The sequence below is a fragment of the Drosophila teissieri genome, chromosome 3L (genome assembly GCF_016746235.2).
Source record: "Drosophila teissieri strain GT53w chromosome 3L, Prin_Dtei_1.1, whole genome shotgun sequence".
NCBI classification, from domain to species: Eukaryota; Metazoa; Arthropoda; class Insecta; order Diptera; family Drosophilidae; genus Drosophila; species Drosophila teissieri.
Genome location: NC_053031.1, coordinates 511384 through 539149, shown reverse-complemented (window position 1 = coordinate 539149; position 27766 = coordinate 511384). Strand labels below are relative to the sequence as shown.

The 27766-nt window shown below is 43.5% G+C and overlaps 2 protein-coding genes across 5 annotated transcripts in view; one reads left to right on the top strand and one right to left on the bottom strand.

The window, feature by feature from the left end:
- Positions 1 to 27766, top strand: part of LOC122617545 (pneumococcal serine-rich repeat protein) — a 110038-nt gene that overhangs the window by 12000 nt on the left and 70272 nt on the right. For 2 of the 3 annotated variants that reach the window (XM_043793447.1, XM_043793445.1), the window contains exons 2-5: positions 15243 to 15372; positions 21480 to 22308; positions 23976 to 24227; positions 24302 to 24463. In XM_043793447.1, the coding sequence (XP_043649382.1) occupies positions 21769 to 22308; positions 23976 to 24227; positions 24302 to 24463 (954 nt within the window). In that variant the 5' untranslated portion in view covers positions 15243 to 15372; positions 21480 to 21768. The remainder of the gene's footprint in view (positions 1 to 15242; positions 15373 to 21479; positions 22309 to 23975; positions 24228 to 24301; positions 24464 to 27766) is intronic. The other variant, XM_043793446.1, reaches the window with a different exon arrangement.
- On the bottom strand, positions 7 to 27612 carry LOC122617548. 2 transcript variants are annotated; one of them, XM_043793451.1, is made up of 2 exons: positions 27046 to 27612; positions 7 to 668 (listed from the first exon to the last, which is right to left on the bottom strand). In XM_043793451.1, exon 2 carries the CDS (start codon positions 586 to 588, stop codon positions 19 to 21), a length of 570 nt encoding a protein of 189 aa, XP_043649386.1. In that variant the 5' UTR covers positions 589 to 668; positions 27046 to 27612; the 3' UTR covers positions 7 to 18. The 2 variants fall into 2 exon arrangements, with proteins under 2 accessions (XP_043649386.1, XP_043649387.1); XM_043793452.1 differs by lacking the exon at positions 27046 to 27612 and adding an exon at positions 772 to 813.

The window sequence follows — 27766 nt, the reverse complement described above, 5'->3', positions numbered from 1 at the left end:
CTGCACTTAATTTGGGGATTAGGGATACAAACAAGTTCTGTAATTCCTCAGCTTCTTGAATCCTTTGAGGTGTGGGGGCGTGCGATGCGGATCGGGGGGCAGTCGCAAGCAGCGGCGATGCAGTGCCATCATGGCCAGATCCTTGTACTGCTGCTTCCGCTGCCTGTCCATTCGCTTCCACAGATCACTGGCCACTCGCTGGAGTCGCACGAGGTCCTTGAGGCTCAGCCTGTAGTTGGCCAGCTGCTGTTCTGGCCGTAAGCCGTGTAGTTCTCTCTCCTGTGAGAGTAATAGTTGGTAGTAGCCCTCGTACATCTCCCGCACGAAGTTCTGGAAGGCAGATGTTTCCGCCTGCCTCACCGCATCTCGGGTTTCCAGGTGCTCCAAAGTGCTGGGCGAGAAGCTCACGTGGCGACTCGTGGATGGAATCACAAATCGGGGACCTCGTGGTTCGCTTCGCAGACTTAAATGGGTCAGCAGGCTCAAATGACTTCGGGAAACGGTCAACAAAACGTTGTCCTCTGACCTTTTAGGTGGATCGGTGAGGGAGTCAAGTACTCGCCAAAGGTTTTTCCAGTAGCTCCGCATTTTCAACTAAGGGCAGGATGCGTGGACCAGCATGGCCTGCTGCTCAGTTTTCACCCCCCTCCCGTCATCTGTCGTGAAATCTGAAATAACAGACATATTTTACTTGATTAGTCTCATATAAACTTGATCATAAAATGGTGTAAAATTAGACAGCAAAAAACGCAATCTATTGCAATTCTTAACTCAAAGCAATATCCCAGATATAATTAAACAGAATGAACTTTCAAGTGACAGCGAACTCAAAGACTTCTGTGCGGAATCTGAAAATCATGTCTGAAATCCAGGCTTTTCGAGATCTGTGAAAATGTGTTCATATTTAAAGATTATTACTTATATTTGCTCGGGCGGTTGCAACATTCCTTACAAATTCCTTCAGTTATCACCCATTAGGCAAACCGATCTCGACAATTTATCAAACAGAAAATAGCTCCAAAAGGTAATCCCCTGAATCAAATTAATTAGAGATCATTAAGGCTGTTTCGCTCTCTTTCTGCGGGGCGTGTCAGGGTCAGTTATGAAATCGCCTCGAATCGTTTATCAAAGTCGATGGGTCAAACCCAAAAGGGTTTGGATGAGGTGTGGTCCGTGGATAGTTCGTTGACCCACTGAGCCACACCAAGACGAAGAGCAAACCAGACCAGTCCAAACCAAACCCAAGCAGACAGTGTTGAGTTGGGCCACCTGAACAAATTCAACGCTATTTGCGAATCGAACAGTTTTCCCGCTTTTCCTCGGCTGTGGCTTCCCATTTGCATTTTCATTAATTTCTGTCGTGTTCGTGTTTGCCTTAGATACCCTTTGAAGGGGTCCTTTGGATTCTTATCATCCCTATGATAGGCACGAATAAATATATATCTTTAATCAAAGATATCCAGTTCTTTTTAACTTTATCAATTCAAAATGGATGCCCTATCTAGCTGCCTAAGAGGGTATCCACATATGCGGTGTTGCTGCCACGACTTCCTAGTCTTTTCTTTGTGTGGCGTCGCCTGGGCGGCAGAGGATTCTGCTTCTTGCCGGCGATAGACCCGCTCCTCGGAACCCCTGGATAATTTTGGTTTTTATTTTTATTTTCACTGTCTGTGCGGATCATTTTGAATTGACAGCAGCTCGTTTTGCTTCCTTGTTTGCCAATTGCAATTGCATTGGCAAGCGACTTGAAAGCATTTGCATCGGTGGGTGGGGGTTGGGGGTTCGTTGGAGGAGAGGAGAGGAGGCTAGGCAGACACTCACTCAAGCACTCAATCATGCATTCATTCATTCATTCAGCCAGTCGCTCATTCAATCATTCGCCCGCCCCCTCCCGCGCTGCCATTCAAATTTGGTAACTGTTTTGTCTGCCAATTTGACATTTCTGCCAGCTCTCCTGCGATTTTTCCAGCCCGAAGTCCCCGAAATCCACCAAAACCCCTTTAAGCCTCGTTTGTAGGTGTGTTTTCGCCGGCTTGTTTTCCTGTGCGTGGTTTGCTCCCCCCTTCGGCCCCAAGAATACGATGTCATGTCTTTGGCTTAAATGCAATAAATTTGCTAATACAATTTAATATGATTTTTCGAGTGGAGTTTGTTTGCAGTTCGTTTGGGCATTGAGCAGCGGGATTGAGGGCACTCCCTGAATTTAATTGGAACCCTGGGAACCTATCTGCGAACTGCGAACATGATGTCAGAACTTTGAGTTTGTCGTGTTCAATCCAAAGAGGAGCAAAAAAGCTAAAAAAGCAAGCAACTTTAAAAATAAACAAATGAAAGGAAACATTTGATATGTTGACAGCTCACAATTCAGCGTAATTAAAGCAAACGAGGGGGAATAAAAAAGATTATCACAACCCGCATATACCAATGTACATATGTATGTTGTGTGGAAACTTGAAGTACAGTCCACAAAACATTGTGCATGTCGTCGGATAAGAAACGGGTGCGTTCTCATATAGGAATTGCTGAAAGATTAATGAGGAATTTATCAGAGAAGTTAAGAGAAACTGGTTCCACAGGATGATGACTAATTGGATTATGCTGTGGAATGTACAAGAAGTGACTGCTTTATACACTGCTATGTGTAACTTTGTTTCTATTTTCAGTTGATTTCCCTCAGAATTGGATTTATTTATAGACGTAATTATTTGGGAAGTTCCCGACCCTTTTTAAACCCGAGCAAATCACTTCTCATATTAACAAACAATGCTGAAAAATTAATGCATTTTTGTGCAATGCTCCCTGGTTCCCATTACTGCTGCACAGCCACGCCTTCAACCCACAACCCCCCACAAACCCCGCCCACTTTTCCAACTCCCCTTTTGCGGCCTTATTGTGCGTGCGTGCTGTGTTGTTGGTAACATCCAAACAACACAAGGAAGCAACTGCAAACCAATCCAGGCCACTCCCCCGATTTGGCCGCCCCTTTTGCTGCCTAGCCAACTGACATGATTCCCAAGGAAAATGTTAATGGCATCAAAAACAACAGTTATGTCTCAATTAGGCTCAAACCAGTTTGCAAGCATAGCGAAAAGCCAGCGAAAACAATATCAAATTAAACATTAAGAAGCAGCTAACAAATTCATTATAAAAACTAAACACGAGCCGTCAGCCACAACATTGCTGGCAAACAATGTGCATCGTAAAACATTACAATAAAAAAAGAAAATAAGGAAAACAGCTAGTAGAAAAACTCCACGCAATGCAGCTTTTCCTGCTTCCCATGGCCCCAAAAACAAAAACTTGGCCAGCGCAGAAAATTGTTTTTCATATAAATTAATTTCCTTTTGGCGGCCAGCAGCTATGGGAAAAATCCCAGGATGCAAATCCGATGGTAGCTGAAGAGGGGAACTGAAGGTGGGCAAATGGAGTGAGCCTTTAACCTTAAGCTGCAGGGTTTGCACTGTCCGTTTTTGGGAAATTCGTTGATGGGGAAAAACCCACGCGGACTTCGCTACTTCAATGGAGACATCAAGCGGTGGCTTCACTCATGGCTTCTCTGTGCACTTTTCGTGTATTTGTTGTGGCGCCGCAATTGCTTTTAATGGTCACTTGTGGCGCTCCTCTCCAATCATAGAAAAACCCCCCTACAATCGCCCTCCTCAATGGCCACTGCACTTTCCGTTTGTCAACTGTCACAACTCTGTTAAATTTTTATTTATGTTTGGCCACTCCATGAGGGGTCCGTCCATATGCTATTCTGTATATACTCTCTCATTGAGCAGTGGCACGCACGCCCCCGCTTTTCCAGCAGTTTTGCTCATCCACTCGGCAAACAACCAAATGTTGCACTCTAATATTGCCCCTTGCTTGATTGCCATTGCGGCATTGAGTGGCATTTGAAAATCTATATATAACTATCAAGATATATTTTGACATCTTGCCGGTAAAAATGCTATCTATAACTATGGTTCGGCGTCCAGTGTTGTTGAAATGTATTTCAATTGGAGACGCCATTACTTTGTGCATTAAAAAATAGCAAAGTTGTACTGCATGCAAATAATTTTAATTTAACACTTAATTTACTTACTTAATTTCAAGTCGCGCATCAAATTTTCCCCATAAATTCTTTATTTTACATTTATGAAGTTTGTCCAATTGCAGGCTTAGACTCGCAACTCAATCAATAGTCGATATTCGATATGAAACTCATGGGTTCCACCCAGGGTCGTTCCGCTTTGGCTGTCCAATGCTCTTGGCACGCAATTAGCATTAAAAATTGAAATATTTTCCTATGCTCTAAGGTCTGGCTCAACTCGGTTGGTTGTCATTTGAATATTTCATTACCAAAGTCAAGCTCGGATATCGTTGTACTATGATTTTAATGGGTTTGGCTTTGAGTCGTTCGAAATTTGGATTTTTGTGGGTGCTTTGTAATAAGAAGTGAATGAGTGAAGATGGTGAAAAGGAATAGTATGAATAGAAACATTGTTAAACGTAGAAATATAGGGTTAATGTAACTGCGTTTGCCTGTATATTGTACTAATATTGTACTTAGTGCATCCAAGAACATATCTAGAGAAATGCACATAACATAGCTTGGAGAAAACTGTTCTTTTATTATTTTTCATTACTGTCGGCTTCGTTGAATTTGCAGGAAACTTTCGCGTTTCGAGTTCTGGTGTACTCGTATAATTCAATTTCGTGGAACTCTGTTCACACCCAGAACGAAATCGGTTTTCCTTCCTGCCCCTCTGCCGATGGCAGCCTGCAACCTGTTCCCAAGTAAACCAAGTCCATTCATCAACCCGACTGGGTTTCCTCCTCCCCCCGTAACGCATTTACCTCGTACCTGTCTGCCCACCAGTTCAGTCCGACACTCCACTACACTTGACTCCACTGGCCGGCACGCACTTTCCGATTGCAGATATGAGCCAACCGAAAAAGCCGAAAGAGCCCCACAGATAATGAACCGACTTTCCAATTGACCCAGTTAACACCGTACCTCCAACGGCTTACTCAATCCGCTGCGAAATGGAGCGCAAAAGGGTTCGGGTCTTATACATGTTAAATGTGGGAGCCCTTGGGCTTTATAAATAATCTGGCGGCAAAGGTTGGCTGGGCTTACGATTAATTGGAGGAACACGTGAGACAAATGCATTTTGATAAGTTTATCGTGAGCCCATCGCGGAGATCGAGCGAAAAGATTCGTTGCATCATTAGCACTTCCAGTTAGGGGTTTTGAAGTGGATTTCTGTTTGCGAGCGGAAAATGTTTCCCTGAATAAATTATGTGAGCTAACTGATAAAAAGTGTAAACATAAATAATTAAAAGGGGAGAATTCGTAGACTTCAAATACACCTTTATAAAAAGGAATATATGATACAAATTGTTTAACTGGACTTCATATTTTTATATAAATCCCAGCATATCTTTCAGTGTCAACATTAAGCAGTTTAATAATATGCTATCAATATACCAGGTCATTTTCTCAACGCCAAATGGAGTCATTAAGTTTTTTGATTAGGCCACACCTAAAATTGATTTTCGAAATTAAGCAATTAAAGTTCTGCCACGGTCGCACCTCCTACTCCGCGTTTATCGATCAAAGATCGAGTTCTAATTGAATGCTGGTGGTGTTTGCATTCTGCCACGCCCACTTTTCCGGCCGCCGCTCCATTTTATGGAACCGTTAGGAAAACAGAGATGATAAGTGCATTCGCACTGCACTTCAGATACTCATAATAGCGGCGAGGAAAAACAGAAGAGGAAAATCGTATCCATGACTGCATTTACGCGCCCAAAACAGCTGACTAATGGTGCAGGAAAAATCGGGGGAGAATGGGGTGGAAAAACACGCCCCCCTCAGATTAAAGCGTGTAATTGGTTTTGGGTAGATATCCCCCATAGCAAGAAGAAGATGATTGCGGAAGGAGAAAAACGGGGAAAGGGGATCAAGTTCATGAAGGTCCAAGGTTGGTTCTAAACTCGTCTCTCAACAATAAACTGTATTTTCCATTTACCATGGCAATAAATGGCGAGCATTTTCCATGTTTATCCATCAACCAACGGCCGTTGAAGTGGGCGAAGGGAAAACCATTCATGTTTTATTCAAGTTGCGGCAAACAAGTGCATGCAAAGCCAAAATCAATAAAAATTAGTCGACACTCTCTGACAATGCATTTTATTTTCCAAGGAGGCGGGCAGAGACTTTTGCCAGCTGTCAGTTCATGACATTCAGACATTGATATGAAAAGGAGAAGGGACGCGACCAATGACTCTGACTTTGCTTTAATGCATTTTCCAGGAAGGAATACACCAGTTCACCAACACACCATTACACCACTACACCATACAGTGAGCTAAGCGTCATATGAAACCATTCAAGTTTTCCCATGCGCAGCAAAACTTGCGAGTGGTGGTGATGGGTGATGGGTATCCTGTTTGCATATTCAAACAAAATTGATTAAACCTTGCCTGCAATTCCTTTCTCCCAAGATTGGTTTATTTTGTACAAGAAACGAAGTGATTAAATGGCTGTTACTTTTTCCTAATCCCAAAGGCTAACTGTTTTATGTCCATAGCTAAATGCGAAATGCAAAGTTTCCAAAGTAATTAGCTGAGTTCAAAAGGTCTTATTGATAGGACTGTCGATCGTAATCGGCGATGGTAATCGGCAGTCATGTTAATCATTTGTCAGTGGTCTGTCTGAGGGTCTGGGTCTGCCATCGCATCGAAACAATCAGTTAAATTAATTAAAATTGCCTTACAGTAGCGGCAGCTACATCAGCAATCACAACTAGCAACCAGCAACCTGCAACCTGCAACCAGCAACTAGCGGCGGTCGCAGCATCACGTCATGTCGCTTAAAAACGTCATTAACATCAGCATTAACCTAACCTCCTCAAACAACGGCGGACTTTTCACCTTGGAGTTTGAGCCCCAGACGGCGACTGCAATTTTCCAAACGAGACAGAAATCAACTCATTAAAGCCGCCCGTCCGCGGAGAGAGTCCAATGCAATGGAAATGGAAATGAAAACGAAAACCAAAAACAAAACCAAAACCAAAACGCCAGACTCGCGGAAAAGAGCAGGTGGGAGTTGCAGTTTGCATTCGGAATCAGACTAGTTGATGGCGTAAAAGTCGGGGCTAAAAATCAATGCGGGTGTTTGGCTCTGTCTCCTCAGTCTCCTCTGAGGCAACATTCACTTGTCGCCGGCGTGGAAACAGAAGCAGCATGCGATGTGGCAAGTTGCAAGTTGCAACTGCAACTCCACCAGGGGAGGATGCAGTGGGCGGTCTGGCGATGGCTACTGTCACTGGTCAGCGGTCAGCGATCAGCAGACAGCGGACAGCGGTCGTCTCCTTGTCCTGTCCGCCTTGGAAAAACAAATGCGAGATTTGAAATGAAATTTATCACATGTAATTTCGCAGCCAAAAGAAAGCCCACACACATCAGCCTTTGGCGCCAGTCTATGAAAAGTGCCATAAAAGTGTCAAAAAAAAAAAATAACATGAAGCATGCAAAACTATTTAACTTTAAACAACTTTGACCTTTCTGGAAAAGATTGGGTTTCCAAACAAAGACGCCTTTCCGATATTATTCATCCTATGAAGACCACCTATTTAGCTGAGAAGGAAAAGTTAATTAAACAATAAATAAGGCAAACAGATTTAGGCTAATGGAAAACTGAAGAAAGCCAGGAGAAAACCTCGTACTTCAAGCTCTTTGCATACGCATAAGCATACGCACAATTTGACTTACTTTTCCTGCAAATTTTTGTCGCTTTTCCCTCCGCCAGCTTCTTCAGCTTCTTGGTGATTCTCTAATTTTCACCTGCCATCTTCGCATCTCCTCCTCTGGGGCCACGAATTTCACCCATCAGGCCAAAAACTCTTGACAAATTAATAAAACAACTTGTCAAGTGGCTTTCCGCACAGGAACGGAACCTGCGGCTACTCACTCACGTTTTCGGTGGTGCAGATTGGCGGTGGTTTTTGCTTTTTCCTTGGTCCGGTGATCTTTTGCAAATTGCATTCTTAATGGAGACTGTCGAGCCCCGGGGCCGAGAAGCGAGATGCAAAGACTTGGGCGTTGGATTTGGGGAATGGCATTTGGAGAGCTGTTTGCTCAGCGCCATGTCACATTTTCGTAATCTTTCTTGGGCGGGAAAACTTAGCACGCAATGTATGTTGCTTAACAAAGAGTAATTCGCTCTTAGTAAGTAAATGGAATGCAAAGTGTACAACTCATTTGAGTTTCACCAATTTTCTAGTAAAAAGCGCTTGCAAGCGCTTTCCACCGCATCATCCAATTTATTTTGTACATTTTACTTCGTACAAGTGTCATTAAGTGCAATTTGAAATACTTTCAATCGAATGCCGCCCTCGCATGCCAAACGGTTTGCTGTTCAATTTCGCTGCGGTTGTCTGATTTATGACTATTTAATTACCATTGGAAGGCAAAGAAACAAAAAACCAAAAATGCATTATTAACAATGCAAATTGCACGAAGAGCGAAAAGAGACACTGTCCGAGGCGCCACCTGGCGGCAGGTCGTTGAACGTTGGTGCGCCGATTGCAAAATGCAAAACCGCCAATAAAAGGGGTTTAATTTTTTCCGTAATTATAAAAGGTCTCTTCGCTGGTGCTTTGGAAATGTGTTAAATTTTCGCTCACACTCGTATTTACAGTATTTATGGGCGGGCCACGCCCACTGCTGCGGCCAGACACAAGTGCTGCTAATTAAAATTCAACGTCTGCCCACCACCACCTTTAACCGGCTAATTTCAGGGGGTAAGAAACATACAAACATCAGTGCCATCGAAAAACAACAAAGGCAACAACAACCGAGCTGCAAAACAAAAGTCGCTGCCGCCGGCTTCTTTTTCGTGTTTTCGTTTTTTAAACTTGGCTCAAACACGCGATGGCCGCGAACTTCGCAGAATGCACTGTACACAGAGTTTAAGATACCCTTCTTGGAGGCATTTCACGTTTTAAAACAAGGGCATTGCACATATTATTTTAGGGATAAAACAACATCTTTAAGCCAATAAGTAACACTCAATGATAACCTTTTGAAAAACTGTTCCCATTTGAGCGTAACAAATACCTAAAGTAAATAACTCCGTTTGGCAGTGTAAAAGTTCACATAGTTCGCATGTCAGAGATCCATAAAAAGGAGAGTTCACGAACGAAACCTTAATTCTAAAAGGCGGGGGGTCTTTGCCCAACATTGACATTCAGGAAGGACATACACACGTGAGCAGAGCCTTGAATGGAAGTGGAGTATACTATATTTGTGCAGCTGTTGAGCAGGAAGAAGTTTTCTGTGGGGGTGGGACACACACCCAGCCACCTGACCCAAATGCAGTTCATTTGAAGCGATTTCACCGCACTAATCACGTGAACTCCATCTCAAGTTCAGGCTGCGACTCAAAAGGTAACCTTAACCCCCATGATTAAGCGTTGAGAGTTACACTTTCGGCCATTGGTTTCACCCAATGTGAAAGTGGCGAGTGCGATATGGTAAAGCAAAGCACACACAATGCGAACTCCTAGTTCGAGTATCTAGTATCTGCTAGATGCATTTATGAAATGCACTTTTCGGCGCTTTCGGTTTCTTTCTTCTCTCTTCAATATTTCGGCGGGCACGTACACACTTTTCCCAGCCTTGAGATCAGACAATGAGATCTACTGAGGAGGGAGGAGAGTGGTGGGGGATTTGGTAAGACACCTGAAGCGGCGACGTCGGCGGCCGTTGCATGTCATTTTCTGACGCTATCTCAATAATTCATACGCAATTGTATTGAACAATAAATTAATCACACGAACGAGCCGAAACAAACGACTGCAGTCGCGGCAAACAAAACCAACCCAGCCACACAAAACACACATGACTCTTTCGGCTTCCAGCTCTGGAGTCCCGGACTCCGTGATAAACGTCATAAACCATGAGCTAAGTGAGTTCGCCTGGAGGTGGGATCGTGACACGCGGGGTGGAAATGGAGGAAATCATAAGCAAGCTTAACAATAAATGTTAAATGTTTAAAACGTTTTAAATATCATCATGGGTTCAGCAAGAAGGAGTTGATATCCCATTTCACTCACGCTGCCATCGCTCGACCAAAAACGGTTGCACAGATGCACATTTGGAAAAATGCATAAATATTTATACCAAACACGATCCGCCTGAAATGTCGGTGGAAATTAAAAGAGCAATTTCCCAATTGAATAAAGACGACGAGAAATGGCTTGCGAGGAGCAGCAGCAGTTAGGAGCAACTAAGAGCAGCTAGGAGCTGGCGAGGTGGCCGCCAAAGGAAGCAAAGATCAAACAAAGATCGAACGTGTTTTGGGTGCAAAAGTCAATTAATCATTAGAGGAAAACCAAGCGAAACAACAAAAGCCGATTCCATGTTGCATGTCTCTCGGTTTTGATGAGGCACAGGAAGTCCAATGTTCGTTTGCCAGTGCCTGCCGAAGTAAAAGTCCCGAGCTGTGACAATGGCAGAGTTTTATTTTGTGCAATTAACGAACATTTTCCAGATGCCGGCCACACGCTTTGGATACGGCTGATCCAGCTCCAACTCCAGCTCCAGCTGCGACTTCTGTGATCCTCGCCAGATTCCAACAAGTATTCCAATTTCAATTTTGGACCTAGCGTCCATGTCGCTCGTTGTGAACTGTTGCTGCCTACTTTTTGTTTGCAGTGTGCTGATGCCTTTTTAATTGCTCTGCGACTCTGCGCTTTGTTTCTGTTTTCCCGTCTTTATAAGCCACTATATCTAGGGTGCCCCCGCCTATCGAGTCATATGTACATATACTGAATACTCGTATCAAGTATGACTTGCCTCAGTTGAGGCAGTCACTCAGTTAGTCTGTCAAACGAGAGGCGGCCTCTCATATCGGCTGGTTTTTCATATGCGAGCGAGGACTTTACATAATCGACACCAGGCGACCTAAAAATAAAGGAAAACTTGATATTGAGCAATTCTCGTTGGCCAATTAAAAGCAAATTGGGGCAGCAGAAAAATGACCAGATTGGGCTCGTATGGCAGGGCTAAGTTGCGAACAGTCTCGTGAATGATTTGTATAAGCTACCTTAAGCAAACATAAAGCAGCTTATTAATCTGTCAAAAGGGGTGTAATTATGGAAACCATTAGTGCTTAATACAGAAGTTACTTGGTGAGGGTTAAGATACCTTTCCGTATCTGACATAAGCAGTTCCCAGCCAATAAAGACCATTAAGCACATTAAGTATTGCGAGCGAAGATCACTTTTAATGCTCCCAACTCGACATTATCTTCAACTCATCCACAACTGCCATTTAGTTGTCACTGATCTATCGCAGACATCTTGGCCCATTTGATCGTATCTCAAGAAAGATCTCTTCAACTTGTCGTTTGCTGATCGCTGATACATGATACTATCCAGCAATTGTATCTGCAAGTTGAAGATCACTTTGATTTCATTAACCCCGAACCAAAAGCAGTCACAACGAACGCAAATAAGACCACCTGAAGATCACCAGTTCGCTGTGAACCTTTCACACTTTCAATCAAAATGGAAATGGAAATGGAAGTGTAAGTGGAAAACGAAAGTGAACCGCACCAAACCGAAGTGGATACAAATCGAGACTCTAATTGTTGGACTGTCTTCCTCGGTTTATGGCTTGTCACAGCTGGACGCGGGCTTAATTGAGTTGCGAATAAAATGGAGCTGTAAACATATCAATTATCCAGCCGACCTGCCGCTGAACGAGGCATTCGTTTTGGCCCAATTATCGCCAGTCGGACACCAAACTACCATATAGATGTGCACATGTGTCTCTTACGCACGCCAGATATTACCCATTACCATTACCCATTGCTCATTACCCATTGCCCACTCTGCCCCGATTTTCCACTCTTCCCCGGTTTTTCACTCCGACTGCGATTATTTCGCCTGCTTGCTCTCGTTTCCTCTGTTTACCTGCTGCAACTGCAGTTGCAACTGCAATGGCAAAAGTTCGTTTGCAAGATTTATCGCCAGGCGGTTTGCAGCAGCGCCATCTCCTTCCCTCATTACGACGCCGATTCTCACTTTTTCTTTCTTCGCCGGGCTCCCAACATGTGGCTGGCATTTTATCAAAATCGAATCTATGGCATTTCATTCCAGTCTCTGTGCTGCCCCGCATACTGAAAACCGAGTGCCGAGTTCCAGCCCACACATCCCCAGCAAGTTGGGGACACTTTTGCTGGCCACACATGGGGGTATATCGACTACTTGAACAGAGGTGGATCAGATCGTATAAGAAATGATTCTTTAGGGTGGCCTTTTCTCTCTCTATATATAGAATTTATATATAATTATATATGATTAACTTTTCTAAACAATACTTTAATCTTTTAGGCAGGGTGTAGGAAAGCGAGCCTGAATACGAGCTTAGATCCGATTTTGTTCGACTGTGTTTGGCTGCTTTCGTCGTGTGTTTCCACTTTCGAGCCGCAGTAGCAGAGTTTGTCATTGTTTCGCGGCCATTGAGAGGAGCCGTCGCAGTTGGAAGTCGCGTCATAGCTGAGGAAAGCATTTTATCTATGAGTTGTCAATGCTCAACTGCCAGGCATTGTTTTTACTGCTTGGCTGTCTCTCGATTTGCTGCCTCTGCGCAGACGACTCCGAAAGTGAATCTCAAATATTTCTTGATGGCTATCTCGGCTGGAAAAGCGCCAAGGATGGTGTCTCGTTTGGGGCATGTGGATGTTGAATGTAGGTAGATGTGTAGATGTGGTTGGTGGCACCCATGTTCGATGCACGTCAACAGAATTTGCGAACAAGGTCATGGGAGCTGGGAGCCCAAAGGGGTAATGGTTGGGAGGAGTATTGGGAATGGGGGGCCTGTCCATAACACATATCGTCGCCATCTCGCGCTCATTTGGAGGAGATTTTCCATAGCCATAGTGCAAGAGGTTTGTTTTGTTTTGTTTTGCCAACGCATTTCACTTTCTACTGCATTTCGAATGCATTTCTCCCTGTCACTCTTCCTCTTTCGCTTTCGTTTGAGTTTCGTTAATGAATCAAGAGGGTTTCGGCTTAAATCTCCATCGAGCTGGTTCTTTTCACGTGAATCACACGAATTGAGATCTCTTTCAGCCGTCGAGAGTTCTGTGAAAGCTCTTGATGTCAGTTTTGGTTGCATTTTCGTGCCTTTGTTGTTGGTGGGGCAGCCGAAAATGTTGCATTTGCGTCTCACCTGACAGAATTTCCGTCTGTTCCGCATCTGAGTTTTGCACTTTTGGCTTGAATTTCGTTTTGGCGGCAAAAAAAAGAGGAGCGATACAAACAAAAGAGTTATGGGAGCGTTGGGTAAGTGGAGAATGTGCTGGGTGTTTGAATAAAAGGGTTCTAGAATTACTAAAAGGAATGTGTATGAAACTGAATGCAAATGGAAATCACGACAGTACAGTTGCGCATATGATCATTAGGTTACTGATACTGATACAGAGCACATGGAAAACGAATATAATAAAATTACAATTAAAATCATAAATAATATTATGTAGTAATTTTCAACCACCGCACTTAGGACTTTAATCGCATCTGGCGTATGTCAGATACTCTTAGGAGCCACAAGAAAATTTCCATTTCCCACTGAACCAAAAACGGGGCATTGAGTTTCCATCCCAGTCGGGGGCTCTTCCCCCCAAAAGCTCCCCCCGGAAAACCCCTAACTCGGAGACCGACTTGGAAAGGGATCCAATTATCGCCTGGAGACGTTGTCGTCGTCGTCATTTGTGGCTTTGTTGCTGTTGTCGACCGCTGACGATCGGCGTTTGTGCCCATTTCCGACTTTAGCAGCTTGACCACAGAGGCACCCTGCTGCCCCCTTTCCCCGACTCCTTTTTGTGTACTTTTTGTTTATTGTTTGTTCATTTTTTTTTTATATTTTTCTTCTGTGACTTTGTGTTGAGTAGTTTTACTTATTTTGGTTCGTGCAAATTTCGCTGAGTTTGCAGTTATTTGCTGCGGCTGCTGCTGCCGCTGTTGCTTTTTACAAATTGCCTGTAAATGATATTTTCACAACTCGCATCGATTGACTGGCTTACTGACCCCCACCTCCCCCCTCGAGCTCCACGAAGAGCGAGAGAGTTCGCTGGGGTTAATGCGACCAATAAATTGTTGTTGCCGATTTCGGTGTTCGATGCTGGATGTTCGATGCTGGATGCTTTATGAGCCATATTGTGCCTCTCTGTTCCGCTCGCGAGATACGAATTTTGGGTCGGGAATGCCGTTTTGGCCGTTGTCTTTGGGCCGCTGAGGCTAACGGCAAATGACGGGAAATATTGAAATTTCGCAGCGTAAAATTGTTTTCAATTTAATCGACATTGTTCAATTTTTCATGTCCAGCTCGTCGGGGAGTCGGAGTTTCCTCTCGTTTTCCGTTTCTGCAATTTGCAATTTGAGTGCAAATATAATTAATGATAATGAATTGTTATGCGAGACGCCCTCGGTCAAATCTGCACCGACAACAAAACCACAAAAAAAATGTCGTGCAGCGGTCGGAGTTTGTGGGAGTTTGCTGGCAAGTATCTAACTCTTTTTGTTTTGGCGGGTTTTCGGTGCAGCTGATTTATCACTGGAGACAGCTCCGAGGTTGCGGCGGTGTCTGGCGAAAGGTTGCCATAAAAATGTTGGAGCAATAAAAGCTCAGACTCAGAAGTTGGAGCTGGCAATACCCTTCTTTTGGTACATACACTTTCTTACTGTAGCTAACTTATAAATAATAACATCTTACTGAGGAGTCCTTGAAGGAATATCAAGCCGTTGTTTCCTGGTGGAGAGTTACGAAACCACCAGGAAAACAGCAGCAATTCTTCCACTTGAACAAACCATGGGACGTAAATGGTAATTGTACAGTGAAGCTTTATATAAACTAATTTCCAGCTGGCCATCGAATTTATGATGCCCCCTGCTAGGGTATCCAAATGTTGCCAGACAAATATTGGCGGGTAAAAGTTGCTGTTTTGTGTTTTGGCTCAGTTTCTGCGTTTGGCTTTCCATTATGCAATGTCTGTGCCAAGTGCTAATATCAAAAACATTGGTAAACAATTTTCCAATTTTCCTACGCTATGCTATCTGCTTGTTGCTGTTGTATGTTGGCATTAGTCAAACTCCGTTTCCGCTCCATTCAAACATTTTCACATCGATTCGCTTGTTTGTTTTAACACGCGTTTATTTATCATCTCCTTTATCTCGTTGCAGCCGAAAGTGAATTGAATGGCATCGAATGGATTGGTTGGATTGAATGGATTGGATGGATATGTGCTCGCCGCAAAGTCAGTGAATGAATTTTGACTTTCGCACATTTTGCGCTCTTTTCACACTCGATTATGTGAGTAATTGTCTGTTAATTAACTCTGCGATGCCTTTTTGGGAGAAAAATAGCTGTGCTAACAAGCGTTTCCATCCGTATCTCTCAATCTGTGCTTGCTTTGCGGCGTAATGGGTTAATTAAGAGACATCATTGCGCTGCAAAATGGTAGCTACTAGGAAGTAGGCCAACTCCAAGTTCAAGGCAACGCTGCGTATGCGCAATGAGGAAAGTTCAGCTGGGAGGATAAAGTCTATAGAGATGTGAAGGCATCTCCACATACTTTTTCTATTTATTATGAGCAATATATTTTGAGTTAGTTGCTATAATTCATAAGCTACACTCTGTTTCCCCTGGCTAATTAGCTTCTCTGCACGACTTTAAAGTGTTTTAAGTTTATGTTTTTTGCCTTTCCTGCACCACTTAACCCACTAATTTGCTAGCATATTGCCGGCTGATCGCCGGATTGGGGGTGTGACTGTGGGTGATTTACTGCTTCGCCACCTGCCATCCGTCGAAAGAGTGGCCGCCTGTTCGTTTGGTGGGTCAGTTGGTGGGTCATAAGAAACCACTTCTCCACGCCCCTGAAGGCGTGGTCAAATCGGGACTAGTTTTCCCAAATCCATTTTTTTTTTGTTGTCTGCAGCTTGATAGCTTTTTGCTGTGTGTCATGTGTAATGTGGTGGGGACCCCAAAAACGATCGCAGAACACACGGAAAACGTGTTCGAACCGCAAAAACAGACAAAACACAAAACATTTATCATTTATCATATGCTCAGGAATGTAGACAGGTGTGCGGGGTTAGAGGGGGGAAAATGGGGTGTGGGGCATTGGGAGAAGTAAAAAATGTTTATGGGTTGTAGACAAATTTTTGTTAGCGACAACTTAAAAGCCGCAAACTGTCGAACGGCGCCAAAGTACTTTTTATACTCACAATGCACTACCGAGGCATAATTTTCTGAAAATATACGATAACTAGGATGGGAGGGTGTTTGGGAGGTGGCGATGCAATGCGCGCATGTTAACCAAATTTGTCCCCACTTTCGGAGATACGATAACTTTCGTTGTTTTCTCGGTCTCCTTTATTTTTCCACTGGCGGTCCACTTCTCTAATTGCTCTTGCGCCGAAAGTCCAGAGGAGTGCAACCAGCCAAAAGAGTTTCCTTTTGTTTTGGCCCGGCTTAAGTTTTAACCATGTTCCACGTCGCCATGTGTCGCTCTACACTTGCAGTTGAGTTTATTGGTGTTTCTTTTTGGAGGAGGACTTTTGACTTTTGCGGATTGCGGCAAAGGAACATGTCTTAAGGTTTCAGTTAAGAGTGAGGAAAATAAACAGTAATGAACCAAATAAGCCAGATCGGTATAGAAGTAAACAGTGAAGAAAGGAATCGTTATGGCTTGGTGAAAAACTATGGACAACAATTGTTGGCTACCGTGGGCCATACAAGTGGGGAAAAAGAAGACGTTGTAATAGATAACCAAATAAAGAAGGCTAATAAAAGGAAACTACCAAGAAACTGTGTATCAAAGAACTAAGATAGTTTATGAAGAAGTGAAACAAGTGATTATTAAATATAAACCTGCTTAGCTTAAATAAGACTGTATTTCAAAATGTGGCCACCAGATAAAACCCTTTTAAAACTAGATCACTAACTACGATAGTTTCAGTTATCTCCCCACCATCGCCGTATCTCATGTACTGGGCGATAAAAGTTTGTCAAAGTAAGACACGACCACAACAAATTAAACAATTCATTGTCTCCGAGGCCACAAGAAAAAAAGTATGACTTTGTGGGCAGACCGACCGCCTTAATTTAAAGTAGGTTGCACTGGACCACATATTGTGATTGTTTCTGTGCTTCGCCGTTTCTGCGGTTGCCTGGTGGCTGCGCCAATGCCTTTGCCACGAAGTTGGTTTACAAGTCAATATGGTTATTGTTATTGTCGCCAGATTGCCAGCGATTTGGCCACTTGGCCAGCACTCACGTGTGCCAAAAGTGACGCCGCCTCCCCCCTCTGCACTCCTTGCAGCGTCCCTGCAGTTGACAATTCATTAGGTGCTACTGCTGCAACAGCTGCTGTTGCAGTTGCAGTGGCAGTTGCAGCGCTGTTGCTGCAGCAACTGTCTTTGGCGATTGGCAACTTATGGCAGGCTGGCTGCCTTTGGAGGAGACCCCTCCAATCATGGCTTTCGGCCTGGTCAACTCGGCTTGAATGGCCAAATCGGTGTAACACAGTGCTGGCAGTGCCAACGCGATTCTTAGAAGAATTCGCAGACAAGTCGCTTGGCTGCTGGCTCATATGAAATATAGCTGCGACTGCTGCAATATATAAACAATATTTTAATTACGCTTTGGTCTGCGGAATGTCGTTTCCTCGATTGTCCAACGCTGTGTTCGACTTGGTGTCTGCCAGCGATTTCAGCTTTTGCAATTAGAGATGGTGTTTCTGATCGACTGCTATAAAGTTATTTAATTGAACAAACACTGTTTCCAACTTCTGATTTCCTTTCCTTACAGTGACATGGAGAATTTGCCAGTGTTAATATATGTGTTAATTATTCATAATTGAAGTAGTGTTGATGATGCAATGATTCCTTTAAATGGTTTTTTAGTTTGCGATACTTGTTAAAATCTCAGCTCTGTTAAATCACTCTTACTCATGACTTCGCACTCAAAACCAGCTGATGACTAAATTATGGCCCAGTACGCGGACGGCCAAGACTTATTGTGGCCAACTATACGATTTTCGAGGTCTTATCTCGACTGGGGCCCCAGATAGTGATACCTCGTATTAAATTGATTTCATTTCGGGCCACTCGAGTGTCGCGGAATTGCCTTATCGACTCTATCTAATCTTGGGGCACGAGTAAAGTTCATCGAAAAACTGGGCAAACAAAATAATTGGCTTCTCAGTGGTTGGCACTTGATTTTCTTAATTTGGTCACCGAGTTTTCCAGCGTGTGAATAAATAGCGATTTAGTGAGTGGGCATCCGGTTTTCGGGGGTTCTCCGTTCTCATTTCTTTTGTAATGGAACAAATGTTTGGCAGATAAAGAGCAAAACGGAAGTGAGTGGAGTTCAAAGTAAGTGAAAATGAGTTGAAAAGGTTGGGAACAAGAACAAAGAAAGTTTTGTTTTCGTTTTCAAATAGTTCTTCAAGGGAAATCAAGCGTATTTGAAAGCAAAAGTGTATCAATGGATTTCTAAGTTTAAAAGTACATTGGGTGTTCTTAAAAGAGTAAGTCATTAAAACATGTGCAATTTCAACAGCATTTAGAGATTTATGAGCTGCGATACTCCAGTGGAAATTGAAAGTTATTGTTACCCAAAAAGATGGAATTCTAGGCCCCCCAAAGTAGATTCTATTGTCATCTCTCCCGGCATTTTATGGCGATGAGCAACGAGCCCTGGCAGTTTTATGAGCTTCTCGAAAACTTCGTGTCTGGCATGGACAATATGGACAATATGGAGGGAATGAGGGACCTTCGATGTGGAAGACCAAGACCCCGCCACTGAAACCACTCCCAGCAGTGCCATCCACATGTTTGTTGACTTCACTTTGGTTTCGTTGGCTTATTTTTACGCAAATATTTGTCTATTTTTAGCCCTCCCTTTGGCTGCCCCTTTACTGCGGCTCCTCTTTGTGCTCATTAATGGCCTCTGCTTTGGCTTCTTCTTCTGCTCTGGGCTGAATGGGGTCTCGGATCTCTGGGGTCTCCGATCTCTGGGGTCTCAGATCTCCGAGGTCTGCGGGCCTTGTGGCCAAACTTTATGTTCCACATGTTTTGGTCGGGCTTTTGACTTTGCTTCGCCAAGATTCGCTTGAAGATCGGTTTTCTTTGGAACTTTGGTGCTATTACCGAATGTTTGCAGGTGTCTTATGCAAGAGTTCAACAGGTGGTCAAACAAAGTCAAGAAAAGATTGAAAGGGAAACTCTCCAGGGCAAAGTGAGTTATTATGCGAAAGTGTTAAATATTTAGTAGAGACATAATGAGGGAATCAATTTGCATATTTGTGAAGCTTTAATCATGGCTTTATTGTGCACTTTACAGAGATTTCAAATGCGTTGTTTGATTGTCAAAGAGTCACTAACTGCTGATTGCAATTGGAAATAACAATGATAACTCGGAATTCGTGGCACTCATAAAGTTAAATTAAAAAGAAATTACCTGAAATGGCCCCTAACTTGTGCCATTTCCATGCGGAAGCTCGAAGCCAAACCTAAAAGCCTGAAACTTGAACAACGTAAACTGGAAATTCGCCATTTCCCAAACGAATAAAATAAGTTGGCAAGGGGAGGAATTCGAGTATCTGTTTCTAATTTTCAACGCCTTTCGACGGCCTTTCGGTTGTTAGCCATTCGCGGCTGCGAACTCCCATTTTGCATGCAGGCCGAGTGATAAAATTTGCATAAAATGGGAATCGGCAGACGAAATCGTCCCCCATTTTACTTTCTGAGTCATAAACCAAACGCTTAATTTTATGGCCAGCACGTTAAGGAGTAAAGGCATCCGCCGCATTTATTACTCAATTATATAATTAATAATTGTTTGAGGCTCGCAAAAAGCCATTAGTATGGTTCGAAAATAATGGTTCTTTGAAATGGAAAACGGATTTTAAAATAAGGTAGGGTAAGGTAATATGTACGGAATAAGTTAAACTCTCACTTGAAATGTGTGGTAAAAAACTTAAATCCGATACAGCTTAATTCAGAATTCAACAATACTACTAATTATTTGGATGTAAATAGCTTAGCCTGGTTTGGGCCACTTTATTTTGGCGATCTGTTGATTATTATATAGATTATTCAGACGTCGATCACTTAACTTCCGACTGCAATCGTGTGAATAATGGGCTTAAACTCCAATTTGCGTTTGTTTTTACCCTTTTTTTTTTTGCCAAAAGGCCTGGGAACTTTATTTACAGCGCTTAGCATTGATTTGTTTTTCGGGGCACACCCTCCTCCCTCAATTACAACCACATCCACCCACTTTTTGTTGCCGATTTTATTATTTTCCACATTTTTCCCTCTTTGGTATCCGGCGCTCAAGTGGCTAAATGAACGCTTGCAGGCCACTTTTGGAATTGCAATTGCAATTGGACAACTTGCAACTTGCAACTTGCACCGCCTTTTCGCCAACCAATTTGCATACGAATATGGCCCACAACTGTTTTTCGCGACAAATTTCGTATGAAAATTTGATTGCAGCGCGATTAGAATCGCGTTCATTGTTTTTCATTCCTCGCTGTGTTCGTTCGGGAGTCGTTGACCAAAGCCAAAGCTCTGAAATTAAGTAATATTTTGCATACGTAATTACTATAACTTCCCCACTGCCCGCCAACTCCTTCGCTTCCCGTCGCTATTACGTGGTTATAAAGTTGGTTATCCGCGGTTCACAGTTGCTTTTAATTGTCGTTTACTGTTTCGTTTGTTTACTTTGGAGTGGGTGTGATGATATGTGATACGAGATATGAGGTTCTGATAGGGCCGCTGCACTCGGCTGAAGTTCTACGGGAGGTAATTATGCAAAAGTCTGGGACGATTGGAGGGGTTAAGATAAGCGGTTGTTTCATCACAGCAAGTGTGTTGCAACATCTGATAGCTCGCAGTGGTGTTATACCAGAAAATGTCTGCTTAAATAGTGGGTCAAATGGGGAAACATGAAGTTATCTCCTGTAAGCCCACAATATGTTTGATACACAATTAGTGCCCCTTTGAAAACTTCACTTTTTCCGCCTGAACGGCCAGTGGTCATTTAAATTCTTCATCGACGAAATGCACATGCTAGCAACTAATGAGATCCGCCTAATGCAGAAGATGCTGCAAAGAAATGGTGTAGGAAATGAATCCATATTAAAGACAGACCCGGCACAATTCGCTTTCTGATTTTAATGGCTTGCCTATAGTAATAATACCCATCATTAGTAGAAGCAAAATGAGAAACGAATAACTGCAGTGCTCTGCTAATTATGCTGCCCCATGAGGTGGCCCCCTCGTATCATAATCATCATAATTATTATAATTATCATTTCATCTCCGCCCTCCTATTTTCCCTCTAATTCGTACGATTTCCTTTCAAATACGAGTAATGTGCAATTTCCCTGCTCTCCTATTTCGTTTCAGTGGAATTGAATTAGATACGCAAACTAGCCGACATTTTATCAAAATAACGAAACAAGTATTTTGCATAAAAACGAACGGAAATCGAAAGGAACGCCCTGAAGGTCATTGCCAGGGAGCGGAACGGCGGCAACGGAACGGGAAACAATGGAAACAGGAGGAAGCCAGGCAGACATGCAAATATTGGGCGGCTTTTGAGGGGTTCGATTAACATAACTCGCTCTCTAAATAGCATATAGCATATAGCAGCCATCCCCCCATGGAAAATAAAGCCAAATAAGGTTGAAAAACAATGGAAGTGCAACAGGAAAGCGAAGCGGGAAGAGGGGAAGGGGTAATCCCGAAACCAGAGAAAGAAGTAGCGTTGATAAGTAACCAAGAGACTGAAAAAGCGGCCATGAAAAATGGTGGAACAGAAGGTTCGGCGCGGGATTCGGAGTCCCCAAGCGAGACCGCCACCACCCGAAATAAAGAACACACAACGAAACCCCTTAAATTGGATGGCATTTTCGCCATGCCAGCCACGCCCCCCAATAGGGGCGGCCTAACCACAAAGTCGGCCAGCAGTAGCCGCAGCAGTTCGCTCAAGAAGCAGAGACGCGGATCCAGAGGAGGTGCCACTTTGAATGCAGCAGGAAACGGGGATGGAGCTCCCAAGAGCAGCGCCCCTGGCGGCGGACAGCTGAACTATGGCAGCAACAGTGCTGGAAACGACCTTATGAAGCAATCGCAGTCCATGACGTCACTGCAGGCCTCGAATGAGGAGCAGCAGGAGAGTCGTGACGTCATCCAGGCCAAACTGCACCTGGAACGTCCCTACAACAGCCTCAAGGTGAGTGATCCCAAAAATGGGCATGTGTTTTTTGGGTGGCGAGGAGTGGAGAGGGGTGGAGTAGTACGGCTCGGTCATACGGGCATACTGTATACAGGTAGTGGCTGTATCGTGTGCGCATAAATTTGCAATTGATCATGAGATCAAGAGTGGGTTTCGCCTTAGCCAATACCCTTTCTCGGAATATTAAGAAGAAAAACTACAAAACTTGTTTACATACACAGTATTTAAAAGTAAAATCAGTAAATTAGGATGGGAGTCACTGTTTAATGTAAGGATTTTGAGCAATTGGAGCTAGAGTATTTTATAGCTTGACATGCAATTGGGTGACTTACTCCTCCATAGCTGTTGCACTTTTAGACTTCGTTCCACACGCTAACGAGTTTGGTCTCTTAAAATGACAAGCGGCCGTTAGAACTATTAGCTCTCTTGTTCTTAGTGGCTGTCTGTGTCAGCGGAAATTGCTTTCATAAATTAATAATTAGCATGCCTTTATGAAACCGAGTTGCAACGGTTAAAAGTGTGCAACTAAGTTGGCGCCACTGGCCGTGGACACAAATTGCTAATTTATGCTCCAAACTGGAATGTCAAAACAGGCCTCTATTCTTCTTCTACGGAGGCGGAAAATGATCATATTGCAAAGAAATCTGTAGTAAGAAAATCCAAAAAATTAATCAGCTTTAGGAAAAGGAATGCTGAGTACAAGTCTTTTCAAATTCGTAATTCTTACTTCAATAATTGCTCAAAATATAAACAACGGCGTTAAAGTTCAGTGGCGGAAGAGGGCGTGTCCCAATCGTTCAAGTAAATCTTATCAGCGTGCGGCCAACACAAAATCTGCATACCAAATAGTTTTTTGGTCCAGTTCTCACACTCATGGAGATTTATATACTTTATTCCGCGATATAAATCTGTTGATTTTTACAAGACCGAGACCACAGAGATATAGTTTTCAAGGCCTCCAGGTGTCACAGCTTGCATATTTTACAGCTCATTTGTCGACAGACTTTTCTTAGTCACTGTGGGCGAGTTTCTGCCCGAAATGCGAGTCACTCGGCGATAAATCCCGCCCCACACCCCGTTTTCCTACTCACTCATTTAATCAATTACTGAGATCGACAGAAACAGCAATCGCACAATTTCATTTTCAATTTCGTTTGCTTTTGGGAGTATGATTGTGTAAATAAGGAATTTCCTTCCACGATTTCAGCGCGAATCGGAGACTTTCTTGGACAAATGAGCAAAATGCATTAATTAATTGCGCGCGCTTTGCAATTTGAAGTGAATAAAAACCAGTTTGCTTCGGCTGCCAGCCGGGAATCTGAAACGCAAGCTCCCAAGATGGCCAAGCATATTGTTTCGGCCGTATTTGGCACGCCTCAAATTGCTCATTTATTAAAAACTCTAAGCGGCTTCCCCTTCCTCTGTTTCTCTGTTCACTTTTGGTGTTTGCCACTTCAGGGGCTTTATTTTGAGGTGCTTAAGTCAATCAACATTTGTCAACATTTCTTTGTTTCCCATAAATATGGTTTGCATTTCGGTTTGTGTTTTGTTTTGGGTTTTTTAATTCGTATCCTTGTGCATATAACTAGTTTTTAAGTATCTTTAAAGCACTGTACACATTTTTTAGAACTTAAGTTTGGAATTTCTGCATATTACACTTTCAGAAAAATTCGCATAGCAATAAAATGCACCGTTATTCGTGGGGAAGCGGAAACAGTCAATGCAGCTCCACCAGTCTGCACAGCAGCGCCACCTTGGGGCTGGGCTCGTCGGGCAAAGACGACCTCTGGGCGGCCATTCAAACGAACTACAACTACATCATGGACACGAACCTCTTGGACACTTGCAAGGAGGCGCGCTGTGAGATAGAGGGCGCCGCCACGGTGTTGGAGAAGTCCAGTGAATGTTGTTTTAAGGTAAGAAAAAATCACAAACTTCTAAAACTAAAAATATTAATTTGTTAAATTCGTGAATGCACCTGTTTCTTTAGATGCTCGATGAGACCCAACGACCGGAGGGTCTCTGTGAGGATCCCAAGGAGTTGCGGCGTTGGCTGCGCGAAATGGAGAGTAAATTGGAGAGTTCGCCGACAATCACGGAGCTGACTTTGTTTGGCAACGCGGAATTGCAGCGCCACCTAGCAGTACACTCGGTAAGCAAGCATGTTCATTTCACAACTTTTTTATTGCATACTTCGAGGCGCGAAGAAATACTTTAAAATCGCATTGCCTAATTTTCAGCAAGTTTTAGTTGTTTGAATCATGAATTATCCTAGATTAAAATATTTACAAATTATACTTTTAACTGTTTGTAACGCTGCAATGCTTGAGAAACGTTTGGCCACTGCCAATAATGATTATTTACAATGTTAGTATAATCTCGTGAGGTAAAAGTGTAGCAAATCGTAAACAGCTCGAAAAAGGCAATTTCACGCATAATGTTTTATTGTTTTCCATACGCGCCACAATGACTTGTGTTTTTTTGCCCCTTTTCTTCTCGCTTCTTTGAGTTTTCCTTTGAGTTTCATGCAGCGGCTTCCGTTAGTGCGTTTTGAAATTGTGCAACTTGTTTTGTATCTCAAACAGCGAAAAAACACCGAATCCGTCAGTCATTCTCATTGCACCCGCCAACTGCTTGAATCCCCTCAGTTCGTCTGTCCATTGGCTTCCCCTCGAAAATCAGACAACAATGTTCCCTTGTTTTCTTCGCTCTTTTTCTTCTATTTTTTTCTTGATTTTGTTACGAAAATTTATTGAACAGAAAGTGAAAACTGCTGCGAGGGAGAGGAAGGGGTCTCGAGATAACCTCCTCGAACCCCTGCTTGATAATTGGCATTCGGACGTTTGTAACACCTTCAATCGAGACTGAATTCAACGTCTCTGAATTGCCCACAGATTTGTTTCTGCACTTTTCGGTTTTCTTTTTTCTTTTTCGAATTTCTGTGATTTAGGGGGATTTTTATCTGAACAATATTGTCTGTGAGCAAGGCTCTTGGCTCCCCACATTATGTAATTGTGTGTGAGTTTGGGAAATCTAAGACGGAAGAGTGTCTGTGGCTTTGGTCTCCGCCTTTGGCTTTGATTTGTGTCGGATGCAGTTGAGCTTTGACCGTGACAGAAGTTAATCGGTGCAAACAGGAAATGCTCGAATTATTACAAACTTCGTAGTTATAGCAGTAGAATTTTCAATGCTGTAACTCCTCTAATAAGTCTACATGTTTAGTATTGCCTTTGAACTTCCTCTTTACTTACGTAAAACACAAAGCCTTTCATCACCCACTTTCCTGACCCATTCAGGAATTATTTTCTATTTTTTGGCTAATTGAACATTCCTATTAGGCACTTTTCAATGGAATTCCTTGAAGGAAAAAGCGCAGCCGGCCACGAGCCAAATGAAAGTAAACAAAGCCAGCAGGCCAGACGAAAACTCTATAAAACTCAAGATTGCATTGTGGGCAGTCAGTCGAATGCGATGCCGAAGACAAAAGCTTAGCTGGCTAAACTCCGGCTGGCTGCCCCTGATTTACGACAATTGTTTTGTCACGCTGTCGATGGGAGAAAGAGAGTCTCGCAGATAGAGCTTTGCTTTGCGAACGCGAACTAGGCAGCATCGAGCAAATGTCAATTGCCCAAAATGGTTAAACATATTTCCAATAAGTTGTTAGGCGTTTGTCTCTGTCAATTGTTTGCGGCTGCCGTTGTTGTTGTGGTTGCTTCTGCAGTTCCCGGGGGCGGAGACACGCATTCGGTGTCCAGGTCCCAACTGTTAACTAGAGTTCCACTTCCAATTCCACTTCCAATTCCAATTGCAGCTCCAACTCCACAAGCCGATCGACGCAATCAAGCCGCACAGACAGCCACTGGCCACAGACCAAGTGGACCGAATGGCAGCCGGGGAAGATGGCGATCGAGATCGAGATTGGGTCTGAAACTGAGATTGGGATTGAGATTGAGAGATGATCGCCGTGAAGCAAAATCCAAAATTTGTCAGCTGCCGGACAATGTCGGTGGCCATAACGAGCGGAGATCTCTGCTGGTTCCCCAAGGTGCTGGCTGCAATCTCCTTTTATATTGGAAACCAGCCAGCCCAGTGGCTATGCTTGAAATTTATTTGTGTTATGTGGGAAAAAGCTGAGGGAGGACCTACTATTCAATGGAATGCCCCCAAACTCGCCAAGTTTCTCCAAAGTGAATTAATAGAATTTCTCAACTTAAAATTGGTTGTTTGTGATTGTAGACATACCTCCTCCACAAAGGTTTTAAAATTCAATGGTAATCAAAGATAAACTCTTTAGCAAGCACATGGACTAATGGCCAAGCACAGTGTTTTCGGCATTCGCTGTTCTGGTCAACTGAGGCGTAAACTCTCATGTTCCCTGTCGCCTGCAACGACAGGATGTCTTTGTTTTCCGCCAAACCTGGGCCTCCAAAAATGGTCAAGACAAGCGGCAGCAGCAGGCAGCATGATAAAGCGGGAAAATAAGTTTGTTTTCCCTGGTTTCCGTGGCTTCCCTGGAAAAGCCGCGGGAAAAGTGAAGGTGGTGCAATTCGGAGTCTGGCCGCGCGATTAGCTAAGCGGCTGCGACTATATAATCGCATTGACAATTCCGATTTGTGTGCGGGAGTCGAGGAAGTGCTCCACTTTATGGCAGTCATAATTTCATGTCTGAATGTTTAAATGTTCGAATGCTTCGCCTCGCTAGGATTCGGATTTGAATTCGAATTGGGAACTTACGATTTGCGATTTGGTCCGCTGCCCGAGCCGCTTGTCCGATTCTATCGAATGGGTGTCCATTGTGTTTGCGGCAATCTCCCTCCGCCAGATTTGCATAACAATTGCTGGCTGTAACCTTTCGCCCAATAACTTGGCTGCAGTCCAGCTCCAGCTCCAGTCTGGAGTTGGAGTTGGAGTCGGACTTGGATGCGGCCCATGTGGCCAGCTGCAGTTGCTGGTGGCTCGTTGCTGGGCGGCAATAAAACATCCACCACCGAATTAGCCCAGCCGGAGAGTAGTTAGTGCAAGACCACTTAAAATTCAGTTACGACTGCTGTCCACTTGTCCAGTTGTCCAGTTCGGTTCGGTTATAGTTCAACTTTCGCGTTAAATGAACCTTTAAATAAACTTTCCATTTTATTTGGCATAGTTCGGTCGAACTTGGGCCTAACTGAATTGCAATATGCAGTCACGTGCAGTCACTTAGCCGTTGAGGTGTTGATTGAGGTCACGAGGTACTCGGGGCAATTAAGTGTGTTTGAAATGGCATTAAAAAGTGCTTTGAGTTGGAACTGGATTACATTATTACCGAAACATTGAAACTGAAAGCCTACGCAACTATGGCTCAAAGTATTTGAAAACCTTTCTTTCCTTCATCGATCCGGAACACGCCCAATTCCACACACGAGATGGAGATGAACTGGGGTCTCTCGAGTTCAATCGAGTTTCACTTTCCTTCGTG

What these genes read in the sequence shown, in the direction of transcription:
- LOC122617548 (XM_043793451.1), bottom strand. Translation starts at nt 588, where the DNA reads ATGCGGAGCTACTGGAAAAACCTTTGGCGAGTACTTGACTCCCTCACC.